At 35.3% G+C, this 20,440-nt stretch overlaps 1 protein-coding gene across 4 annotated transcripts in view; it reads left to right on the top strand.

Moving 5' to 3' along the window:
- Positions 1-20,440, top strand: part of becn1 (beclin 1, autophagy related) — a 198,135-nt gene that overhangs the window by 166,469 nt on the left and 11,226 nt on the right. For all 4 annotated transcript variants that reach the window (XM_067369468.1, XM_067369469.1, XM_067369470.1 and 1 more), the window contains 5 exons: positions 8,537-8,673; positions 8,850-9,044; positions 12,955-13,101; positions 13,287-13,436; positions 19,891-19,951. In XM_067369468.1, coding sequence (XP_067225569.1) covers positions 8,537-8,673; positions 8,850-9,044; positions 12,955-13,101; positions 13,287-13,436; positions 19,891-19,951 — 690 coding nt within the window. The remainder of the gene's footprint in view (positions 1-8,536; positions 8,674-8,849; positions 9,045-12,954; positions 13,102-13,286; positions 13,437-19,890; positions 19,952-20,440) is intronic.

A 20,440-nucleotide genomic window follows, 5' to 3' on the forward strand; every position in this document is an offset into this window, starting at 1 on the left:
TTTTGTGATAGAAGTTGAGAGAGATATTGCGAGAGAAATTATGCATTTATTTTAACTTTTTTATACTTTAATTTTTAAAGAGTATGAGCTGAAGAAAGTGCTTCCATTCACATCCATCCATCATAAACAGCTCCAGGGGGTTAATAAAGACCTCCCGTATTCAATGTATGAAGAAAGTGTAAAACTCTTGCAGTTCAAAAAGCTTATCTACGTCCTACGCCTTTCCTATTTAATTTACGGAAAAAGCTTAACTGATGTAAATCCGGTTTACACTTTCTTCGTAACTTGAATACGGAAGCTGGTCTGGCGGAAGCTAGATATTTTAACTTGTTAAATATGAATATATTTTTTTGGGACTTTATTAATCCCCCGGAGCCGTGTGGAGTACACATTTATGAAGATCGGATGTGTCAGGATATCTCTGATTGTGTTCATTAGAAAGAAAAAAATTATACACCTAAGATGGCTTGAGGATGAGTAAAGCTTGGGGTAATTTTCATTTAAAAGTGAACTAATCCTTTAAAGGTTCAATATTTTAACACATTCGAGGTATACAAATATATAACCTGTATTTATACAATAATAATGCAATCTATTTAATAGGTGCTTGTGTTGTAAACATTGAGCTCATAGTTTCCACTGAAATAAGCAAAGAACATACAGTATATCTGTGCTAACTAGGAAGCCATTGTAATAATTCTGATCCTGGGAACAGTATGCGATACCTGCTCTTCCTCTCTCATCTCCATCACCTTCTCTCCTTCTTCTTCTCTCAGTCTCCTTACCTTGACTTGTAGCTATATTTCCCTTGCCAGAGCTAAGCTTTGATTCATACAGTCTTTGCAAACTGTTTCTGTCGGTTGTTTAAAACAGCTGTTTAGTTAAGCTATTTTTCTTATCTCGCACTTTGACTGTTAACTAAAGCGTTGCACTGGAATTTGCACTCACCACTTCTGTGAACATTAAGCCCGCCTACTTTGATTTGATTTCATCTCAAACATTTTGACATTACGAGCAGTATTAGTTGGCTGAAGCAGCTCAGATGAGAAGGTTGCAATGAGCAATATCCTTGCAGCACCAAATTGAAGTGAATATTTGGCAATTACTTTCATTAAATATACACTTAAATATACATATTTGTATATATACAAATATACATATCCAAATTTTCTGAAGAGAATCGGCCGCTTGTTATGACACGAGAATGCATCTAACACATGAGAATGCACCTCATCAGGTTAGGTTGAGCTTCTGCTTATGTTCGCTGATCAATGTTTATATAGGAGTAAAAGGCTAAATCAAATGTGTTCATCATAACAAGCGATCGTTTCTCTTCAGAAAATTTGGACTAAAGCACTCGATTTATATGGATTAGTTTTCCAATTTCATTATGTAGTTTTTGAGGCATCAAAGTGGTAGTTACAAAGGCAGTCTATGGAAGGAAATCTGACAGCATTCTGTCATCAAAAAGATCTCCATTTGTGTTCCAAAGATGAACGAAGGTCTTGCGGGTTTGGAACGACATGAGGGTGAATAATTAATGACAGAATTTTCATTTTGGGGTGAACAAACTCTATAATGACTGACCGGCACTGCCTTCATAGTGTACAACAGACAAATTAAATTAAGCAGAACTAAATTATGTATGTATTCTTTTTATTATTTATTCTTTATTATTTTATTTTGATGAACAGGCTGCAATGTCAAATTAGCAGTGCAAGAACTGCAGTGCACGATCACTTAATTTGTTTCCACTGCTGGGGAAAAAATTTGATACTGTAAAGGGGCTCGCACACCGGACGCGAAGCTCAGCGCCGCGCAGCGCCACGACACGTTTTTAAATTTCGAACACATTATTTTCTATGAGTGTACGCACACCAGCACACCAGAAAACAATAGAAAACAATGTTAAGACATGTCGCGGCGTTGCGCGGCGCTGAGCTTCGCGTCTGGTGTGTGAGCCCCTTAAGGCCCACCCACTCTGCCCAACGCCGGTTTTCCACAGGACGGGGAAGGTTTCTTGCGCGTTCGGTCTTTTCTGGGGCAAATTAGTTTAATTCCAAGTAAACTTTTATCTGACTCCATGTTATTATGACCTTGAATTTAGTTTAGAATGTCAATTGATTATTGGTCATTTGTGTAATAATTTAGCTCTACATTTGAATATTCTATTTAACTCTTTACTCTTATTGTACTCGTTCATTTGGTTCTCAGAGTCGCACAGGGTCCTCGCACTGGCTGTTCATTAATTAAGCGGGGCCCACGATCACAAACTCGCCAGTCTTGGTCATTAGACAGAGGTAATTGACTATACTGTTTAGAAGGCCGCTTTCATGCTTGCTCTATCTAAAAGTATTTTGTTTATTCCCCATAAATCTGTATACACTTGAATTAAAGTAACACTATCTCTAGTCAGAGGTCATAACCACTACTACAGATAAGCAATGTTCCCTCTATTTTTTTCTCGATGAGCAAAACTTTTCTCTGTTGAGCGCACATTTTGGTCACCTGAGCAAAAACATACTTTATATCAGACCTGTACAATGAACGTAAACACACACACACACACACACACAAAATGGTTTTATCATGCAACTGTAACATTTAACTTTAATGTGCCGTTTCTATTTTATTTGACCCTCGATTTAACTTAGTGATATATTAAATAATATGTTTGAAATAAACAGTTCAGTCACTAAATTAAGCATTTAGGTTAATTTTAGGTTACCTGAGATTTGTTCACATTGCTGTATTAACTGTACCAGTCTTTACCAAGAAATTCTATTAAAAAATAATTTCTGTCCTCCTGCAGGACAGTTAAATTCTTTATAATAATATAATATGAGCAGTTAAAATGATGGTTTGGAACAACCATAATGTGTTTTTGTACAGTCAATTATTAGCAACCGACAGTGTTAAACCATTAAAAATTACATGTTTATTGCTTATGAATTTCCGAGATTTTATATACCAGGAGGTTTCAAGATTTTTCGTGGCAAGGAACCCTAAACAATCCCCTTGTGAGATAAAGTTTTTATTAGGCTTACATTATAATATAATAAAATATAATATTTAAGTATTTAAACTGATATACAGTATTATATTATGTATTATACAGTATTATGCTTCCATTTGTTTTAATATATTATAAAGTGAAAACAAACTGAAGCATTTAAAAATATCTGATAAATATTTTTAATAAAAGTGAACGTTAACTCATTTATAGTTATCTAAACATCCCTGAAACCCACACCACCACCACCACCACACACAAAAATCTATTTAAACTGAGGTATATGACTGATGTATTTTGAGTTTGCAAGCTACACCTGTGGTGGGTGTTTGATTTGTAAATGTCTCAGAGTTTTGTTACCATTCTGTTATTTCCACCACTTTTCATTAAAACATGGCGTTTTATTTCACATTTCTTTTCGTTTTGCGTTGCCTCTCAAGTTGAGGTATTTAGTCCGCAAAAATTACAGTATTCTTACCGCGACTGATTTGGCTCAGGGCCAGCCCGCTCACACACGCTCAATCGTTCTCTTTCTATAGAACCTGTAAACCGCATTCACCGGTTCTAACTCTATAGCGACAATAACACTATAGCGGTTGTCCAGAGCACTGCAATTATTTCTCATTTAAACTACAACAATCAAATGGATTTCCCCACACATGAATTTCATGTCTGTTCTCTGCGCAGCAATTATTTTTTCTGCGTGGCCGCGGCTTCAGAAATGTGCGGCCGCGCACGTGTGCAGCTTAGAGGGAACATTGTCTGTGACCCTAGTCAATGCAAATTCTGATGCAAATTGTAAGTTCATGTCCCACATTGGGGGATGTTTTGTCTTGGTCTGAGTACAGGACACTCAGCAATGTGTATTTTTCTAATGTCAGGTATGCATCTTACTCTATTTCTGAGCATTTGATGTTTTGTATTGATCATCCTTGAACTGATAATATTATGTAATTGGCATGATACATTTAGCCTACCTGACTAATAAATTGTCACATTTGATTTTATTCTGACTCTGAAATTATTGACTTCAGTAGATTAAGATGTATCCATTGTTACTGCAAATCTGCTTCAGGTTAGTAACGGACTAAAGTCCAGTTTTGAGTGGAGCGTAGGGCTCACCAACTGTGATTTTAGAGCTCCGATAAATGCTTGGCATTAGTTCAAGGGTACTTAGACTGTAAAGGCTAAAAAGGGAATTTCCATTTAGGACAACAAAATGTTGATAGACCAACCTAAATAGGGTGAGCATTACCTTTGTTTAATGTAATTGTGACATAGGAAGGGGATCTTATTATAATCAGTCCCTCCAGAAAAACGCAGATTTTTTTGTGATTGTTGCGGGCTAAAATGCTTGATTTTGCGGCACGTTTTCTTTAAAAATATGATGGAATATGCGGGATATTTTTGCAATTTTATGCGATGAAATTGAGGGAACTTACAAAAACTGCGGTTTGATGAAAAACAGAAAAAAATAAAAGGTGATTCCCCCAACACCCTGTTCTCACTAGGCCTACTACTTTAATGTAAACAGTAATTTCCTATTCCTATGATAAGCAAGCATACTAAATCACAGAATATTTAAGTTCTCATTCTGTTTTATTTCAGACCTTAATTAACACATGGCTCAAACTTACAAAACATTGAGTCAAACAAGTTCTGTAGCTTTACAAAAGGAATATGAGTTTGTAGAAAGGCGCTATATAAAATAAACGTATTATTATTAATATCCAAAAACTTCTATAAAAATTAATAAATAAAATATTTTTAAAAATGTGTGCTTCTTCCTCCCTGCTTCCGCTTCTGATCCTTGGCGGTGGCAAAGTGAAAGTGGTTTTCCAGCGTCAACACGCAGTTGCACGGAGTGCAAAATATTTTGCCCCCACTTTCATGTAACACACCGGGAAACTGCTTCGCGCGGTCTTTGCACTTATTTTATTGGCAAATGAGAATGATTTGTGTGCTTCATCATGGTTTCATGGTTTGCAGATGATGTTCACGTCGCGTAATAGTCACTTCACAAGGTTCCCATGGCAATAGGGGGAAAATAATGGCGCTTTACTAGTGTGAAGTAAACGCAACATTTTTCAACATTCTGCTAAGATATATGTGACTTTTTTGCAACGAAAATGCAGGGATTATGAAATCATGCTAGCCCCGCATATATTTTGCTTGCTGAAATCGGCAATTTATGCGGCGAAAGTGCGTCTTATTTGAAAAAATGTGACCCCGCATAAATATGCGAACTTTGGCTGATTATGCATGAAATTAGGCGATCGCATAATCGCGTTTTTCTGGAGGGACTGTATAATATTAACGCCCCTTAATTTGCATGTTTCCACCCATGGCACAGTCATTTTATTTTCGCAAGCGAAAACTAAGTACCAGTTCGAAGGCCATGGCAAAAGTTCGAGCAAAGTGTGCTAACTGTTCTGTCGTTGGCTGCACAGACAAGCACAGAAGACTACTTAGATTCTCATTAGCTTGGATAGCCTGGAAGTTGACCCTGGCAAGTTTGATTGCTGAAAAAGGAGCGTTTCTGTCCGAGCAATATTTTAGAACAAATATTAGACCATTCACAGCATTTGATAGCAATCATAAACGTTAGCCTAGGCGTCCATACGGGTTTTGCACAAAAGATTAACATGACTGCATATTCTAGTCGATGAGTTGAATCCACTCCACAGCATCTACAAAAATGTATCCTCTAAACTTTCAGAAACGTCCAGTTGCATTCTAAAAATGGTAACTTATTCCTGAGTCTCTCCATCAGTGTCCAACGGTTTGAACAATGTGGCTGAACACCGTTACTGACAGTTGCCATTTTGGCTGCGTGTAGACGTGCCAATATTCAGTAATGTGATATATCACATTATGAATATGCACGATATTGTTATCGTGGGCACTTCAAATTTATTACCAATTTTTAAAATTTTTATAATGCATTAAGAATACTTTGGCCATCAACCGTATAAAATGCACAACACGCTGTATGCTGCGTCAAAGGGACACGCGCACTCATGTAAACAAGCCCAACGTGCATGAGAAGCACATGGCGGAACAAGTGAAGGAGATGTGCTGAATGAAAGTGCACGTTCATTCTCTGACTGCAGAGGGCACTGATGGAACAGCAGAATGCAGCAGTTACCCCGGAAACCCCACAAACAAAGCAGCTTCGCTAGTGAAGTTTTTAAAATGCTTCAAACAGCCATTCATTTTTTTGTAATCTCAATGTTGTTCATCTCCGCACCAAATACTTAATACTTAAAGACTTAATAGGCTATTTATTTTCAAATTTAAACATTTTTATATTTTAATCTGGATCAAGACATGCCCTAATGATTAGAAATGTTCTGATTATTTGTTATTGTTCAGTAAAACTGAGACATATGGCTTCATTAATTAACATGGTAATTCATTATTACCAAAGTGACAATGACAAATACTTATAAAGCATTAATTATTCTTAGTTAATGTTAATTTCTTAGTTACGTATTAATAACATTACTAAAATCAAAAGAACTTATTTAATGGACCTGAGATAAAACTAACAATGATCAGTTGTATTTCTTAACTAACATTAACAAAAAATAATACTTTCTGTAACAAATGTAGCTATTGCTCAATCTTAGTTAATGCATTAAATAATGAGACCTTATTGTAAAGTGTTACCTTTTGTTCTTTATAACCTAATTCTTTTGCACTTTAATCTGTTTGAAAATATTACTTTATATATTTTTTGTGTATTGTATTATTGTATTTAAACATTCAGAGTTATTTTTGTTATTACAAAAAGAGTTCTTAAACCTGTTATACTACGACAACAATATCTTTTTCATATATTTTTTCAATATCGTGATAATACCACATACTGTGATAAAAGCTTCAGCAATTAATCGCAACATGAAAATTTGATACCGTCACATGCCTATCTGCATGTAATATTCTCCACGAGCTGTTAAAGCTCCACCCTCTTTTGGAAAGTGGGCAGAGAGCAGCAGCTCATTTGCATTTAAAGGTACACACAAAAACGGCATGTTTTTGTTCACACCTTTGTGTATTAGAGGCGCTTCGTGTCGCCGGTGCTGCCGCTCCCAGCATGAGCAGATGCACGTAGACAGAGAGAGCTGCATAGAGCGATTTCCACAAACCTTCTGTGAGAAAACGTTAATATAGAGTAAAAGCCATCTACAATATCAGTATTTCTCGAGTTCATAGCATGATTTACACAGGTTAGTTGATCGCCTGATATTATGATACCCATTCAGAGCTCGCAAGCCGCGCCTCTTAAAGCGGCCGTGACTCTTAAAGGGTTAGTTCACCCAAAAATTAAAATTCTATCATTTATAACTTACCCTCATACTGTTCCACACCCATGAGAACTTCTTTCATCTTCGGAACACAAATTAAGATATTTTAGTTGAATTCCGATGGCTCTGTGAGGCCTTCATAGGGAGCAATGACATTTCCTCTCTCAAGATCCATAAAGGTACTAAAAACACATCTAAATCGGTTCATGTGAGTATAGTGGTTCAATATTATTATTATAACGTGACGAGAATATTTTTGGTGTGCCAAAAAAAACTAAATAATGACTTATAATGATGGCCGATTTCAAAACACTGCTTCAGGAAGCTTCAGAGCATAATGAATCAGCGTGTCGAATCAGCGGTTTGGAGCGCCAAAGTCACGTGATTTCAGCAGTTTGGCGGTTTGACACGCAATCTGAATCATGATTCGATATGCTGATTCATTATGCTCCAAAGCTTCCTGAAGCAGTGTTTTGAAATCGGCCATCACTAAATAAGTCATTATTTTGTTTTTTTGGCACACCAAAAGTATTCTTTGTGTTCCGAAGATTAACAAAGGTCTTACGGGTCTGGAACAGCATGAGGGTGAGTAATAAATGACATTATTTTTGGATGAACTAACCCTTTAATGTTTTTTTGTTTGGCAGCCGCTGCTGCCAGTCATTGACCGTTTTTTTATAATATTTTTTAAAGTGAAAATATTTTATTGTAATAATTCAGGAATTACCTGTAAAATAACTGTTTTTTGGTTTATTTAAATTAGGATATTTTACTTTAATTCTACTGGGTTTTTTGTCTGCCATTAATTTGACTGTTTTATCATTTAACCATTTTGTTACTGTTTAATTACTGATTATTTTTGTAATTTTACATAGATTTGTTTATTTAAGAAAACAGAAAAATACTGTATAAAAACCAGTAAATTTTCTGTAAAAAAAAAAAAATGTGAATTACTGTATTTTTTCATTAATGTCAAAAAAACTTAAAATAACAGCCAAGTTGTTAATTTACATATATTGTTTGTAATTTTACCAAGTTTGTATATAATTTAAAAGAAAAGAAAATGACCATAAAAAAAAAAAAAAATCAGTTATTTTCTGTAAAATTAGGATTTTTTTTTTTAAACAGTGTAGGGTTGAACCCTGTACAAGCAGTTGGGTGGATGAATGTATCAGAATAGATTATTCATACTGTATGTGTGTTTTTCTTATAGGTGACAAGCGATCTGTTTGACATCATGTCTGGTCAGACAGATATTGATCACCCACTGTGTGAGGAATGTACTGACACACTACTGGACCATCTGGACACACAACTCAACATCACAGAGAACGAGTGCCAGAATTACAAGTTAGTATCATTCATGCTCAAAACAAATCTTTTTCTTTCTTATTTTGTGAGCTGGATGTGTTGATTGTTTTGTGTGATGGTTTGTATCATTATTTTTGTCATTAAAAAATCTTTAGTCAATACATGATTGACATCACTGACTCCAGCGGGTCACACAATTGCCTTTAAATTGTCAGGAGCTGTTTAGAGTTGCTGTCCCAACTACCAGAAGAGGAGGAGGCCAGTCTACTGAATGCACTGCAGCAGCTGAAACAAGAAGAGGAATCTTTGATCCAGGAACTGGAGAGCATTGAGGGTCAGCGCGAAGCCGTGGCGAAAGAGCTAGCCGAGGGACGCAACCACAGCCAGCTGATGGACACTGAAGAACTTCAGTACATATGAATGAGAATATTTATCAGTCATATCATTCTTTTTTCTTATAATATGGGAATCCCTGTTCCTCGGGGCAATGCTAACATTTAGTGTGTGAGAGGGAGTAAACTAAACAGTGAACTTCTGCACTCGCAGATGAGTCTTCTTTTTTAATATCCTCTTTGCAAAGCATGTATTTTGATACGTTCATAATGTCTAGCACTGATTTAATTCTGATCTTGACAGTTTGAGCAGTCCATTTTAGTGTGGACTGCTCTAACTGTCAAGATCAGAATTAAATCAGTGCTAGAAACTGAATGGCCTTAAGTGAAGTTCTAAAATATGTCATATACAATATAGTTGAAGTCGTTATAGCATTTTTGTATTGCATAGATCATGTTTTTTTGAGAAAAAGAAAAGAAAAAAACGATTCCTCATGTGCGGTCCATATAAGCTGCGAATGCTCTGCATACCCAAGCCATTTGTGACTCGGCAATTAATATTAACATTATAAATTACTAATAAATCCCTTGTTTGATGTGTACCATAAAGCCGACATGATTGGTAAAGCATATGTAACTGTTAGTAATTTATTTATTTGCCAAACGACTGTAATTTTCTTTAAATCTGCCAATTTAATTGAAATCTTACGGAGACTTCCGGGTAAGCTGATCTACGGCAGCTTTTGCATCTTCGCGCTTTTGTTACGGAACATCGTCATCGTCCCGCGTTCTCATTGGTTTGCTGGTATATGGCAAATTACATGGGCAGGATAAGCTATGAGCGGACTGCTCGCCCAAGAGGAAAAATTAGCTGCTGCCAGATCTCAATCACCGAAAATCACATTTTATTTGATACAAAACTAACTAGACCAAATGGGGAAAATATAGTATTTAATTTTCTCCATAGGGAAATTAGCCTAATTTTTGTATGAAAACTGAAAACAAAATAAATTAAGACAGTCCTACTGTAACTATCAGAGAATTTTTTTGCAAACGCACCTTTCGCATGTTGCGCCTCTATCGACTCAAACATCACAAAAGCTCTTACAGGTGCTTATGAAAAGGCACATCTTCACAGGTAAATGTAGGCCACTCTCAGTAAAACATTAGAAGTACTAAGCAACTGAGTAAACTAACACTGTCTAGAGCAGGGGTGTTAAACTCATTTTAGGTTGATGGCCGGATTAGAAAAAAATTAACAATGTGTGGCAGAATTACCATTTATTTCTTTTTAAAGGTGCCCTAGAACTTTTGGTAACACTTTATATTAACTCACGCTATGAAGCATTAGTTAAGCATTAGTTAAGCACTAGTAAATAGTCAATTCATCATTTATAAAACATTAATAGACATTAGTAATCCATTTATAAATACAGCTATAAATGCTTTGTTCTTGATTTATAAGCATATCTTTAATGAGTTAAATAATTGTATTTACATACTTTATTAATGATCAATTTATCATTTCTAAATTATGTATTACATTATTAACAAACCAGTTATTTAGGAGTTGTCAGTGGTTCATAAGATCATTTAGAAAGTGTAAGTAAATGATTAACAACATATTTAAATGTATATTTATGCATCTTATTATTTAGACACATAGTATTAGTTACTTAGTGTGTTTATAAATGCTTTATTAACACATATTCCTAGTGTCAAAACTACCTCAGTACTAACTTTAAAACTTTAGAGAACAGCAGTAGAGCAGAAGATCACTGAACCTTTAAATCTCATTTATAAAAGCTTTACAAAGCATAAATAGTCCTCACTTTAGATGAGCTCACAAAAATAGTTAATTGACCACTTCTAAATGTTTTACCTGAATTAATCAAGAATTGCAGTAGGAATATGTGTTAATAAAGCATTTATTAACACACTAAGTAACTATTACTATATGTCTAAATAATATGATGTATAAATTAATGCTTAAATAGTTTAATAATCATTTACTTACACTTCCTAAATGATTGTACGAACCACTCCTAAATAACTGGTTTGTAAATAATGTAATACTTAATTTAGAAATGATAAATTATTAATAAAGTATGAAAATACAATTATTAAACACATTATAGATATGCTTATAAATCAAGAATAAAGCATTTATAGCTGTATTTATAAACTGCTTACTAATGACTATTAATGCTTTATAAGTGATGAATTAACTATTTACTAATGCTTAACTAATGCTTCATAGCGTGCAGTTATTATAAAGTGTTACCAAAATTTTTTTTTAAAAAGATGTAATATAAGTCTAAGGTGTCCCTTGAATGTGTCTGTGAAGTTTCAGTTCAAAATACCCCATTGATTTTTTTAATTAATTTTTTTAACTGCCTATTTTGGGGCATAATTAGAAATGAGCCGATTCAGGGTGTGTGGCCCTTTAAATCTGGTGCTCCACGCCCCAAGAGCTCGCGCTTGCCTTAAACAACATAAAAAAAGTTCAAACAGCTAATATAACCCTCAAAATGGATATTTACAAAGCGTTCGTCATGCAGCATGTCTAATCGCGTAAGTACACTGGTTATTTTGATGTTTACATTGATTCTGAATGAGTTTGAGACTATGCTCCGTTGCTAACAGCTAATGCTACACTGTTGGAGAGATTTATAAAGAATGAAGTTGTGTTTATGCATTATACAGACTGAAAGTGTTTAAAAATGAAAATAGCAACGGCTCTTGTCTCCGTGAATACAGTAAGAAACTATGGTAACTTTAACCACATTTACATTACATTAGCAAACATTTAGAAAGACAATTTACAAATATCACTAAAAATATCATGTTGTCATGAATCATGTCAGTTATTATTGCTCCATCTGCCATTTTTTGCTATTGTCCTTGCTTGCTTACCTAGTCTGTTGATTCAGCTCTGCACAGATCCAGACGTTCTGCCCTTGTCTAATGCCTTTCATAATGTTGGGAACATGGGCTGGCATATGCAAATATTGGGGGCGTACACCCCGACTGTTATGTAACAGTCAGTGTTATGTTGAGATTCGCCTGTTCTTCGGAGGCCTTTTAAACAAATGAGATTTATATAAGAAGTAGGAAACAATGGAGTTTGAGACTCACTGTATGTCATTTCCATGTACTGAACACTTGTTATTTAACTATGCCGAGGTAAATTCAATTTTTGAATCTAGGGCACCTTTAACCTTAGTGCGGTTATAGTTGCATTATTATTAACCATATAAACAACAAATTAATTTGCGTGAGAGCTATTACACTGCTCTTTAAAACTGCAATTGTTTTTACAGCAAAACGACTATTAGATTTATTTAAATAATGCTTTATTTAATATTTTTTATTAGCACCAGTTTTTTTTAGAAGCAAATTGGCCGATTCTTGGTACTGTTTGCATTTTTTTTTTTTTTTTTTTTTTTTTTTTCAAATGTATTTGTTGTTAATGTTTTCACAGGCCAAACGGGCCTTCAACAAAAATGTGTAGCCCTTTGATATTAGAGGCAAACCCTGCATTTTTATCACAATCCCAACAAAGATGTTATGCACATGAGCAGTTGATTTTAATTTAAATTATTGTATAATTAAAAGATTAACAGCAAAAACAGCATGGTTTGATTTTAGCTTTGTGAAATTGTGCTTCAAAAGACACCTGCACAATCAGCAAACGGACTGAATGAAAATGCAAATTCAGTCTCTGACAGTAGGTGGCGCTTTTGGAACAGCAGCGATTTCCTTGGTTACTGCTATACACAAAGCAGTGCTGCTTGGCTACTATATATATATATATATTTTTATTTTTATTTATTTTTTTTTTTTTAAAGGGTTATCTCATCTTTGTTCTTTTGAAAAGGAAAACAAATCTTTTTTCTTTTGTTCTTTTTCTCGAAAAAAACAAGATGATGGGTAAATAAATTTTTTGTTTGTTTGTACATTTGTACTTTGTCTCTTTCTGTCTCAGGTATCAGAAGGAGTACTGCGAGTTTAAGAGACAGCAGCTGGAGTTGGATGATGATCTTAAGAGTGTGGACAATCAGATGCGTTACTGTCAGATTCAGCTAGACAGACTCAAGAAGACCAACGTTTTCAATTCCACCTTTCATATCTGGTTTCATATCTCTTTATTAACCTATTTTATCTAATATTTTAGGAACAAGTCTCACCATCAAGACAGAAATATATGCACATTGAATAAGCTGATAAAAGCATTTATATTCAAAACTGAATTGGGTAAAATTGTGCATATAAACATTTTAAATTTCTTTTGTTTGTTTTTTTCTACACCTTTCTCAGGCACAGTGGGCAATTTGGAACAATAAATAACTTCCGCCTGGGGAGATTACCCAGCGTACCAGTGGAATGGAATGAGATTAATGCAGCCTGGGGTCAAACCGTACTACTACTGCATGCGCTTGCAAACAAGATGGGACTATGCTTTCAGAGGTGCTTGGATAAGAAAAAAATATTTACAACTAGATAGATTAAGCTTGTAGACAAATGATGCCTTGTCTTAAAGTTTAAAATAGTTTTTAAAAGCTTGAAGTTTTTATGTCTAGACAGCAGATCAGATCAGTCAAACTTAGACCAATAAGAAAAATCAGATCGACCAATTTAGTTCACATTAGACCACTTTGAACTGCATTAGACCTCAGCAGACTTTTAAGAAACTCATTCAGACCCAATTAAACCTCTTCAGACATAATTAGAGGGCATTTACACCTGGTCTTTTCATGAAAGCTCATTAGTATAATCAGAAAAAATGCATGAAGTGACTTAGTGTAAACAGGCCCTGAGAAAAAGCCACCTCGGTGGTTTCCTGAATCTTCTGCTTGATAGTTGTTGCTGGCATGTTCCTACCATGTTGCTGTGATCTGGCATGTTGCTAGTTGTTGTTAAAACCATTAAAATACATAATGTAATATACATAAAATAAACATACTTGTGAACATTATATATCATATTATAACAAATGTCTGCAGAGGGTGCCAATGGTTTGGGGCCCATTTCAGAAAGGAGGTTAAAGTCAAGTGAAAACTCTGAGTATGTTAACCCTGAAATATTAACCCTGTTTCAGAATGGGAGGTATGTCAAACCAGAGAAAGCAGAGTAAGTCAAGCCTGTTTCTAAAAGGGAGGTAACTTATACTCAGAGTCAGTTACCATGGTAACTTGTGAACCTAACCTGGTCTGGAGCAGGTTTTCTTCAGGAAACCCAGAGTTTATTTCGGTCTCCTCCCCCTTTTTAAAGCGAAATTGATGTTTAAATACTTCATTCATTCATTCATTCATTCATTCATTCATTCATTCATTCATTCATTCATTCATTCATTCATTCATTCATTCATTCATTCATTCATGCTGCAAAAATGCTTTTCTTAAATGTATTTTTCTTAATTTATTTTTTGTCTTATTTCAAGTACAAATATCTAAAAGTTCTTAAATCAAGATGGATTTTCTATATAAGAAAATGATGTAAGATATTAGGTCTTGTTTCCTGGGGGATCTTAATTAAGTGCATTTTACTTAAGTATAATTATCTGCCAGTGTGATAATAAAAATAATCTTAATGCAAACAGAAAACATTTTATTCAAAACAGATTATTCAGAGTGTCTATTACTAAGTGTTTTTAACCTTGTGTGACCACCAATGTCACACAAGGTTAAAAACTAGGAGCATGTGTAACGGCTTCAATGGTGTAGGCAGTAAAGCAGTGGGCACAGAGATCTGGCTTGTGATGTGACTGGGTTCAAGTCCGCCTTTTGCTGAGCTCGCTCTTCTCTTCTCCTTTTCCAATTACATATGACATAAGACAGGCATTTATTTTCATTAACAATGAAGAAAATGTTCTAAAGGTGGAAGTAAAGTGCCTAACGCTTCACTCTAAACCCGCAGCACATATATTAATTGAATTCAATTAAATTAATTTGAAAAATAACAAAGAGAAAAGAGAAAGGGCGATCTATTATTTCTCTATATGAAGCATATTTATTCAAGCCACAGAAAGTCAATACCTACATATATTACCAAGTACACGCTATGATACAATAGCTATTAAAACCACCTTTAGCAACAATAACTTGAAGTAATCGTTTTATGACTATATTAGTCTCACACTGTTGTGAAGGATTTTTGGGCCACTCTTCTATATAACATTGCTTCAGTTAATTGAGGTTTGCGGGCATTTGTTTATGTTTATGTTTGTATTTGTTCTTAAGGTCCTGCCACACCATTTCAATCAGGTTGAAGTTTTGACTTTGGCTGGGCCATTGCAACACCTTGATTATTTTGTTTTTCAACCATTCTGTTGTAGATTTGCTTGTGTTGTTGGGATCATTGTCCTGTTGCATGACCCAATTTCGGCCAAGCTGTAGCTGTTAGACAGATGCCTCACATTTGATGCCAGAATACTTTGGTATACAGAAGAGTTCATGGTCAACTTGATGACAGCAGTGTGCCCAGGCTGCTGTCCTGTGGCTGCAAAACAAGCCCAAATCATAACCCCTCCACCGCCATGCTTGGCAGTGGTGTTTGTGCTGATGTGCTGTGTTTGGTTTTCGCCAAACGTGGCGCTGTGCATTATGTCCAAACATCTCCACTTTGGTCTTGTCTGTCCAAAGGACATTGTTCCAGAAGTCTTGTGGTTTGTTCAGATGCATCTTTGCAAACCTAAGGTGTGCTGCCATGTTAGAGAGAAGAGTCTTTCTCATTCCAACCCTTCTAAACAAGCCATAATTGTTAAGTCCTTTTCTAATTGTACTGTCATGAACTTTAACATTTAACATGCCAACTGAGGTCTTGCAATTTCTCTGATCATTACATGGTCTGACTTTGCAACAATTGCTTCACTAAGATCATTGCTAATGTCTTTCCTCCTTGGCATTGTGTTAACACACACCTGAATGCTCTAGACCAGCAAACTGCAAAAACGTCTGGTCACACTTGCTGATGATCAGTTAATCAAAGGCATTTGAGAAGCCAGCACCTGGTGTAATTTCTTATAAAGTGTGTGTGTGTGTATGTGTATGTATATATATATATATATATATATATATATATATATATATATATATATATATATATATATATATATATATATATATATATATATATATATGTACATGTAGAATTTTTAATCTAATTAATTACATTATGTGCCGATTAATTAGTCCAATTAATCACAATTTAATTGCACATCAATTTTGGCTGAGAAATGAACCCAAAAGATCATTTGAAGTCATTTTTGTGTAAAGCATCAAATAGATTGCTTCTGAATCGCTCTCGCTGTACTTTTATGTCATACCCCGAAATGGTATGTGTAGCGCCGTTTCAAGTCCAACAAGTCTTTTATGAATGATCCACTGAATCATTGGTTTCAAACGGTTCATTCAAAACGCAGATTTAGAAATGTCTTTATATTTTCATTGGCAAAATTGAACAAAACAGACAATGCTGTCTCTAAAATAACACAATATTAACTTCTTATTTACTTGACTGTTGTATAAAATCAGTTGGCTATCGCATTTGAACTCGCTAATAGCACTTGTGAAATATTGCACTCGTGTAACAACACTCGTGTAATATTGCACTCATTACTCATGTGATATTGCTTAACTATGTTCTAAATATGAGACAAAAACTCAAACGTGCATTTTTGCCCCCATCTTGAATTATAGGAACTTTCTGACTGCCTATACATTTGTATAGGCTTCCTCTCGCAGTGAGTTGTTGCCCTCTATCATATTCTTCATAAATCAACTGTATGAAATGTCAGATGACCTACATAGGTCTGGGGCGTGGCAAGTGCGTTAAATGCATAAAAAAATGTAACACATTATTTTCTACCTTAATTAATTCATCTAATTAATCAGCATATATATGTGTGTTTGTGTGTGTGTGTGTGTGTTTTAGTATATTTTTTCTAGTGGGTGCAGGACACTATAGTTCATTTATGTAAGTGAGGATAGCAAAATAAAGTAAACTGTGACATATTATACCCAAAAATTCTTCATACAGTGGACTACCAGTAAAATCGATAAAAATTTGGAACCAAAAATTATTCAGATACTTTGACCTGACCATGTTTTGCTTAAGTGTTATCTGACATAATTAAGATTGTTTTTCTGACACAGTTTAACTCTGAGACTTTGTCATATTTTATTACCATTTATTTAAACTATAGTGAATAAACTGTAATGAATAAAATGTTCAAGGTGTCTGAATAAATATTGGTTTGACTGTGTATATACATTAATAAGTCATAACTGATGCTTTCGAGCATCTCCTTTATGCCCATGAAATGTGTCCTTGCCACTGCACAGTTACATAACCTTTGCACACTTCACAGATGTTATCTGTATGAGCAAGTCATATACATTATGTTTTCGAGCATCTCCTTCATGCCTGTGTTAAGTGCCTTCATTGCCGCTGCACATAGCATTTTATTTTCACTCGCTTCACAGGAAATACTTGTTTAAGCAAGTCATCTATAATCATCTATGCTATCTGTATGAGCGATTCATTTAAATATTTTTGAGCATTTGCCTTATGTAATTTCATTGCTGCAGCACAGTTATGTATTGGCACCGGCACTCTCTCTCAGTCATGGTGTTTAACCAGGTACAGTAACTCAGCAATACTGTCATGTATGCAATGGCGCCTTGCTCTCTCTCACACACCACAGTGTGAGCTCTTACACAGTGTGAGCTCTTACGGCCAGTAACCATGACTGCTGTGATGTATATCACATATGTGATGCCTGCACCATGGTTGTCTTCTTCATGCCTGTGAAAAGCTTCTTCTTTATGCCTGTGTTAATCTTAGCTCACTTCACAGATGTTGTATGCGTAAGTTACACTGCACATGTGGCTGCTCAGTGGAACCCACCTGTGCTGCTCAAAGTAAAAAAAACTACTCTGCCCACTTGGGTTCTGACACTATTGCTGAAAGCCCTAATGGTCCACCCTTGAAGCCCTTACAGTCACTTGAGCTGCGAGTGCTTTCTTTTTTCTTTTCTTTTTTGGCTTTGGTGAAGTGTGTGAATGATATGCAGGTGCTCTCAATTGAAGCTTCTTGTATGAAATTTGGGCCATGAGACTGTAGAGTCACTTTAAAGCCTTGAAAGGCTATTTACCAAAAGTGCTCTCAACACTGTTTGAAGCAGAGGTCATAATGCAATCTTCCCCAGTAATATTTACAATTGTACATGTTTGCCAGTTTAGGCAGTCTGAGGTGCTGTCTGTTTGAGCAAGTTGTTTTGCTTTGAGCATTTTTCTCCTATTTGCGACACTAAATTATAGCTTAGGATGATTGTGCACAGTGCTGAACAGTGTTTGCTGCCTCTGCATATCTTGAAATAATGCTGGTATAATTTTAATGCATTACTTGTGCATCTACAGGCAAGGTCACTGCTTAGTATAACTTATTGATGTTCGCCTGCCGTCTGCCGCTGTTCTCTCGCTATATTTCAAGCACTGGCCATGCTGCTGCTCCGACGAGAATGTGTAGCACAGCTTACACCAACCACTATACTGGCTGTCATTGCCACTGTTCATAGCCTTCATTCAATGCTGCACCACCTTTGCTGCTGCATTTAATAAGGTGTTTTGACCTTGTATTATTAAATATAAGTGCTGACGACACCTCTGCTCTCTAGTAAGTGTTGTTTACACTAACCACTATACACTGCGTCATTCATATCTTTTCTGTGGTAATGAACTGGCTGTGCCGTTGCTTTCGGTATGGTTTGTATGGCTGTATTTTGCTGCTCTCTCAGGAAAGCAAAGGTGATGCTGCTGCTTTCCGTGAGGTCTGATAAACCTACTTGCTCTCTATTGGTATAGTTGTGGCTTATGCAAATTGTCTGACACTGACAGCTGTCACAGCCATACTGGTTCATATTTGGTTATAGGTCGAAAGATTCTGAGGTCAATGGAGTTTGGCACCCTTTTTATAGGCAGGACATTTTGAACAGCATTGATTCAGCGTGATTCAATAATGCTTCAGTATTTTGGAGAAAGGTTTCCCATAGCGTCAGCTACTGACACAATGTCTTGTTCGCTCTTCTCAAAGAACCAAGGTTATGTGAGTAACCAGAGGTGTTTATTCGAAGCAGGCACTGCAGTTATGTTCTGTGAAGGATAGTTGTAGTGTGGACTTCTCTTTGGAATTTAAAACAGTTTTTGGTAACACTTCACAATAAGGTTCATTAGTTAACATTAGTTAACTACATTAGTTAACATGAACTAATAATGAACTGCACTTATACAGCATTTATAAATCTTTGTTAATGTTAATTTCAAAATTTACCAATACATTATTAAAATCTTGTTAACATTAGTAAATGCACTGTGAACTAACATGAACAAACAATGAACAACTGTATTTTCATGAACTAACATTAACGAAGATTAGTAAATACAATAACACATGTATTGCTCATGGTTAGTTCATGTTAGTTAATACAATAACTAATATTTAACTAATGAACCTTATTGTAAAGTGTTACCCTTTAAAGCAGGGATGGACAACTCCGGTCCTGGAGGGCCAGTGTCCAGCAGAGTTTAGCTCCAACCCTAATCAAACACACCCGAACCAGCTAATCAAGGTCTTTAGGATTAGTAGAAAGTTATAGGCAAGTGAGTTTTTATCAGGGATGGAGATAAACTCTGCAGGACACTGGCCCTCCAGGACCGGAGTTGTCCTTCCCTGCTTTAAAGCTTTACACATTCCAGATACTCTTATTCTCTTATTAGCTCAAACATGAAGTACGTCATAAATAGAAGGGGGCACCCATTCAATAAAATGCATTCAGTGTACCATAATTTCCAGGCCATTGTAAAGCCTGCATGATTAACATAAATTGTGAAATGTTCTCATATGTTTTATGTTCTCTTTGTAGATATCGACTAGTTCCTTATGGAAACCATTCATATTTGGAATCTCTCACAGATAAGTCTAAGGTAAGTGCCACATATAAACTTTATTGATACATGAAGGAGAAGGGGAAAAAAGATTTTATAGGTACACAAAGCGAGTTTTTGCACACCTGGTAAATGGTTTCTCTTGTGAATACAACAGTGGTCTTGGACTTATACAAGTAGTGTAAAGGGTAATAGGATGGTTAGCGAAAGAGTACCAAAATTTCAGTAGTTAGTTCTAAACCAGTCAAATGTAACGATTTAGTGGTGTGACGTTGTAAAACTAGGCACCCGTGTCTTGCTCTAGAGACATTCTTATTTAAATCTTGTTTAGATCTTATTTGCCCTTGTAACTTCACAAATCCCACAAATTTTGAGCTTGGTAAACACACGAACACACACACACATATACATTTTATATATATATATATATATATATATATATATATATATATATATATATATATATATATACAGTACCTCAAAGAAATGAGTAAACCCCTTTACATTTTTGTAAATATTTTATTATAT

This window comes from Chanodichthys erythropterus, chromosome 19, assembly GCF_024489055.1.
Source record: "Chanodichthys erythropterus isolate Z2021 chromosome 19, ASM2448905v1, whole genome shotgun sequence".
Taxonomy (NCBI): Eukaryota; Metazoa; Chordata; class Actinopteri; order Cypriniformes; family Xenocyprididae; genus Chanodichthys; species Chanodichthys erythropterus.